The 6,000-nt window shown below is 48.9% G+C and overlaps 1 protein-coding gene across 1 annotated transcript in view; it reads right to left on the bottom strand.

The window, feature by feature from the left end:
• Positions 1-6,000, bottom strand: part of LOC112071031 (zinc finger homeobox protein 3-like) — a 181,444-nt gene that overhangs the window by 46,167 nt on the left and 129,277 nt on the right. The window contains 1 exon segment of the mRNA XM_070439215.1: positions 60-215. Within this exon segment, the coding sequence (XP_070295316.1) occupies positions 60-215 (156 nt within the window).

Genomic DNA, 6,000 nt, shown 5'->3' with positions numbered 1-6,000 from the left:
GGTCTGGGAGACTGTAGTTTGATTATCTCCGAAGGGGGGCTGGAGGGAGAGCCCCTAGCGAGTGTGTGTAGCTTCCTCAGGCTCTCGCTGCGCTGGTGCTTCATGGAGCGCACATGCTGGACCAGGTTGAGCTTGGCCTTGGTGGAGTAGTTACACAGCACACAGTGGTAGTAGCAGGCATCTCCCTCCACCGCGTTCTCCTGATGCTGCAGGTGCTGTGGGAGGAGAGAGAGAGAGAGAGAGAAAAAGAGAGAGGAGAGGGAGAGAAAGGGCTTTTAACTGACGGCAGACAGCTAGCCAGGCACCACTGACTCACTTTCACTCACACAGTTCGCAAATGAACAAATCAATTACCAATCACGGGCCTGTTGTTTAACACCCAGCCCTCTTCCACACTGTTCTGTTTGGACTGAGTCCTGTATCTCTCTCTGTGTCTGGCTGTATCTGTCTGTGGACTAACAGGACAGGAGAAGAGAGGGGTGGGAGCCGGGCTGGTCTCAGGGGCCCAGACGCGGGCGAGAGACACATCACACACCCCTCAGAGGACCACAGGACCACAGACCTGGCAGACGGAAGGGAGCATTGATCCCTTTCACTCAAGAGAAGCCTCTCGTCTCTGAGAAGGAAACTCCAAACATCTGCCTGTTTCATGCATGGGATGCTAAATATTGATCAGGGCCAGTCAAATCCTCCCTATCACAGCAAGCGTCAGGGAGAGAGAGGGAACGCGGAGAGAGAGAGGGGGGGGGACCACATTCTGAAACGAGCTAGAACATTCCTCAACAGGGTAGTGACCTTCAGGGGACAGAGACTCCACAGTATTGACCTATCAACCCCATCATTTCCTCTAAGTGCCCCACACTGACACTCCAACTCCACTGTACCCCACACCCGACACACACCCTATAATGACACAGAACACCACACCCCACACTGACACCATCTCTCCCAACACCACACCCCACTACACCACGGACTCACACACTAATTACCCCCTACAAGGCCCAATCAATGGCACAATGCCAACACAATATGGCCCTGACTAGGGGATCGGTAGAGGTATTGATAATTATCCTATAAAYCAGGGTCCTGATCATTTCATGTTTACAATGCAAGGGCCAGACTCAGTATGGCCACTGTTCTCACTGCTTCTCATGCCTGTCATGTTCTGTTCATACGGCCCACTCTGGAGTCTAGCTGTGGATTTCTGGGGCTGCAATCAATGTCAATCATCACAAGATGTTTCTTTCTATTCTAATCTTCATGGCCTAGTCTCTTGTGAGATTCAGTGGCTGAGTGGGTGAATGGGCTGAAAACAACAAACACTTCACTGCCAGATGGGGACTAGATCAGATAATGAATCCAAATAAATGTACTTTCCGTCCATCATTAATGCTCCATTAAAAACTGCCAGGAAAATAAATACATGTAAAAATTGTGATTTCTTTGTAACAATGGCTGGGTTTTCCATGCATGGCTTTGAAAGCTTTTGAGAATTGCATGTATAGGCAACGAAAATAAGGCAATTGGAGCTTAGTGGAGATACAATTGGATGCATTTGATAGGTAATTATTAATCCTAACCAAGACAATTGCTACTGCAATTCGTCATATCATGTGAAAACTGAAAAGGCTATGATAAAAATGACTTGAATACACAATGCAAGCACAAGCAGATTATAAGAAAGATTGCTACATTTCAGTATCGTTTTATTTGAAACAGGCGTCATTTTGAATGTGTGGCTTCATGCTGAGAGAGAGGAAAGAATGGCTGTTATCCTGTATCTGCCTCCTACCACGACTCTCTTAATCTCCCATACAGGCCACCCCCCACACTTAGACAAAGGTCGGGAAAAACGAATTGATAAATTAAGAGGAGCCTGAACCGGCTTGCCCTGCATTGAGGCAACATGTTTAGATGGCTGGGAAATGCAAAAGCAATGGAAACATTACATTTTAACCACATTACATCTGAATCAGGTGTTGACAGCCTGGGCTGAGAAAAAATCATAARAATATTATGTTCCCAGAAATGCTCCCGTCCTTTTCTTCTAATGTTTAATTTTCTGGTAATATTGTAATATCGCTATGGGCTTTTCTGGGCAATTGTATTCCATTCTCCCTGGTTTTATATTTCTCACTTCTACACCTAAACGTACATTAGGACACTGCTTCCAGGAAAAGGAAGGGAGTTTTTATTTTTTGCAAGCCCCACAGCTCTGTGTAATAGAGATATTAGGTGATTCTAAAAGGGTCTGTCTCTCTCTCTGTGCTCTCCCTCCTCGCCTCGTTTGAAGCCCTCCATGATGTCATTGAATAGGTGCTGCTGGATATTCTGCTCGTGCGAGCTGTATCCCTCCTTTCCCCTCCTTCTCCCCCCCCCCCGCCCTTCTCTTCCGTCCGCACATATTGCAGCAGAGCTCAGGTACAGAGAAATCTGACAGACAGATTTACTCGTAGATAACACCAAATCCATTGTGTGATTGCTGAGCTGAGAAATGGCACACGTTTTTTAGGCATAGCAGATGTCGAACAAAAAAAAGGGAGCGAGAGGGACTGCATTAAGATTCAAGGCTGCAAAAATCTACAAGGAGACAGTGAGTTCACACAAAAAAAACAGACGACACCTGACCTAAACTTCAAAGTTYGTTTCAGGAGGTAGAAAAAAAATCCTGGGAGTTTTAATCCTGTCCCATAAAAAGGACAGGATTTATGCAGGAGTYAACCTGAGACTGCCTGGCCTAGAACAGGCCGTATATCACCTCCAAACTGACTGGGCTGTAGGCAGGGCCCGACTCAGTCCAAACCAGACCTCACCCCCCTCTGTATCACCACCTCTTACAGACCACAGACACCTGTAAGTGTGTTAACAACCACACTTACTCAGCACCGGGCCGTACCAAACAGAGTGTGGGGGTGATGGAGGACTGTTGTTAGAGATATGGGGCCTGATCAGTACAGGGCCAACACAGCAGTGCACCCCCCTCCCCGGACCGTTCCATCTGACCAGTTGTAGGCTGGGAGCTCTATATGAGAAACGGGATTAAACACTACCCATGGGGACAGGGGCTCTTTGATACACCCCCATGCATGCGCACGCTCACAAACACACAGGATTCCATCAACATTATAGATGTGAGAGAGTCTAGTGATGCTATCTAGGAGCACACACACACGTACACACAAACGTTGGATGTGAAACACAGTAATGCATTAGACAGGGCCTGTGTCTGTTTCCTATGATCCTGCAATGAAGCCKCTAGCTGATAAATCACCTCCAACTGGAGTGCAGGAATTCYGCGGTTTAATTAAAAAGTCATGTTGGGAGAGAGAGCTGGGAGGAGCTGGCCTGGCCGCTCCAAAGGAGAGGAGAGGAGGCTGCCTGGGCTGCCCTGCACCGGGGCCCCAGAGCACCAAGCACCCCACTGAGGCCCTGAGAGGAGCTGAGCTACAGAGTTGGGTGGAGGCTGGAGGACGGCTGTCAGCCCTTCCTCAACAGGCCGCATGGTTTCATTTTCTCTTCAGTTCCATTTAATTGGCRGGGAATTTACGACAGCCGTACAGGAGACAGGAGTTTTAGCCGAGCATGGATAAYAGAATGGGAGCATGGAGTGCTGGAGAAGGATGGGGCGAGGGAGGCAGAATGTGTGTGCTGTTCTGTAGCCAGGCCTCTGTACTCTACCTCCTCTCTCTGTGGGGGTTGAAGCAGGGCTCTGTGCTCGTACAGGTAGAGAGGGACAGGGGCGGTGTGGGCGCCACCACATKATCTCTCTGGCAACTTAACACTGCACCCTGGCCTCTCAGTGGGCAATATAAGGGCAGATCAGTTACAACACCCACCCAGAGTGCTGCATACACCTGCATTTCCATCCACTTCAATGGGATGTAAAAATACACCTTTAACCAAAACAGTAGCTGGGAGAGGAGAAGAGAGGAGAGCCAACGTGACATGGACGTGGGTATTACTGGAAGGGTGGAAGGCAGCTAGAGTGCCAACACAAGCCGGTAATTCCACAGAATGGCCCCCAATGGAGCAGTATAATACATGCACACACATAAACACACACGTGCAAACTAAGGTGCGCGCAGACACACACACACACACACACACACACACAGAGACAGGCACACACACACTCTCCATTATGATCCTACCCCAATTTCCACCATTACATTTGGCAGTGCTGTTAATACAAAATTAATGCATTAAAACAGATGACTATCCACGGGCTAAATGGCTATCAATTCAGCGAGAGCTGCCAAATTCCCTGTGTGAACGAGCCAGTGAGTGTCTGGCTGTGTATTGCTTTGTAATTATCCCAGTGATTCTCAGCACTTAAAGGTAAAGCTGGACGCTTTCCGGACGGCACTGAGTGTGTTTGTGTGTGTGTGTGAGAGCTGGTGACAGGAGGTGAACATGGGACAGAGACAGGGAGAAGACACAGAACCTACAGGCCACAGTGTGCTGCCATTTAAACCTGATCCATACTCTTTACCATATCAATTTCGGATACCATATCCGGTGATATCATAACGCCAGTAGTCATGGTTTCTCCATTGACCGAGGGGCAAAATGATGACCTGGTTCCAGGCACAAGGCATGTTGATGAATAATGTCAAGTAGCACCTATGTTATTCACACACACTGATGGCATGGCAGCAATTACATCCAAAGAGGTGATTGTATTTCACTGTGAAAAGACACAAAGAAGATGGGCTGAAAAACCCACTCTGGGCTGGGTGTAGAATAAAACACCACTCCTGTCTTATATCTCAGTGTGTGAGCTGACTGAGCCGTGTGCTGGCACAGGTAGCCCTGGGGTGTGTGTGTGTGTGTGTGTGTGTGTGTGTGTGTGTGTGTGGTGTGTGTGTGTTGTGTGTGTGTGTGTGTGTGTGTGTGTGTGTGGTGTGTGTGTGTGTGTGTGGTGTGTGTGTGTGTGTGTGTGTGTGTGTGTGTGTATGTGTGTGTGAGAGACTTGGCAGGTTGTGTGGGGTGCAGGAGGCTGGGGTCTTGTAAAGAGGGGCTCTGGGATTCCCCTGGAGAGGAAGTAGGCTGTTTAGCAGAGAGAAGATAGGGAGAGCGGCTGGAGTCTGAGTGCTTGCAGCTTTGCCTGTGATTCCCACTACGCCGGCAGCAGCAGGAACAGCAGCCACGACCACAGAAGCCGCTGCGGGTGCCAAGTTCAGCGGCTGGTTCGAATTAGCCACTGCGAGCGGCGACATGCCCAGACGTTGTGCTGTGGCTGGGGGGACTGCATGTATCCGCCCCAAACTGCATACCTACTGCTTCCTGTCCCCCTCCCCTTCCCCTCTCTCCTCTCCTCTCACTCCCTAATCCCTCTCTGCCCAACCCTGGGCTCTCCCCRTTTGTCTAAAAGCACACCAGACAATTAGTGACTCTCCCTACAGTCAGTGGGGCGATGATCAACTGCTACAAATGAAAAAACAACAGGCTGCATATTTGTCTGAGAGAGAAAGGAGGCCTCTTTGTCATCGGGGAGGGCAGCGAGGTAAAGATGGATGACAGTAGCTCTCTACAGGCTGGGCAATAGGTAAACACAGGCCGCTGGGAGCACAGTGGGAGTCGGGGGTCACAGTGCCTTAATACAATATTGCTGCTGGCTGGGCCTCGGCRTCAGGCAGCCACTCAGCCTAACTTTAACATTAAATAAAGCAATAATTATTGAATTCCTTTTTAATAAGTAAGATGCTGGAAAGTAAACAATGGGAACATAATTGCAGAGGGAAGGCAATCAATGCAGCCAGTCATTRGGCCCATGTTGATTGTGTATGCTGCGGTAGCATGTCTCTTTGTGTGGCTGGGGAGCGAGGGGGGGGTGTAGTGACAAGCAGCCGAATAATACATTCTCACATACACTGGGCGAAAACAAGAGTTGGGTAATCCCTTCTTCAATATTGACCCTGGGCTCGAAACAATGGCTCTCAATCAGCTAATCAATGTGTTCATATAATTCATGAGTGAGTCACTCTGCTCTAAGAG

This window comes from Salvelinus sp. IW2-2015, unplaced genomic scaffold, assembly GCF_002910315.2.
Source record: "Salvelinus sp. IW2-2015 unplaced genomic scaffold, ASM291031v2 Un_scaffold1498, whole genome shotgun sequence".
NCBI classification, from domain to species: Eukaryota; Metazoa; Chordata; class Actinopteri; order Salmoniformes; family Salmonidae; genus Salvelinus; species Salvelinus sp. IW2-2015.
Note: the sequence above shows the minus strand (reverse complement) of the source record. Positions and strands in the feature narration are given on the sequence as shown.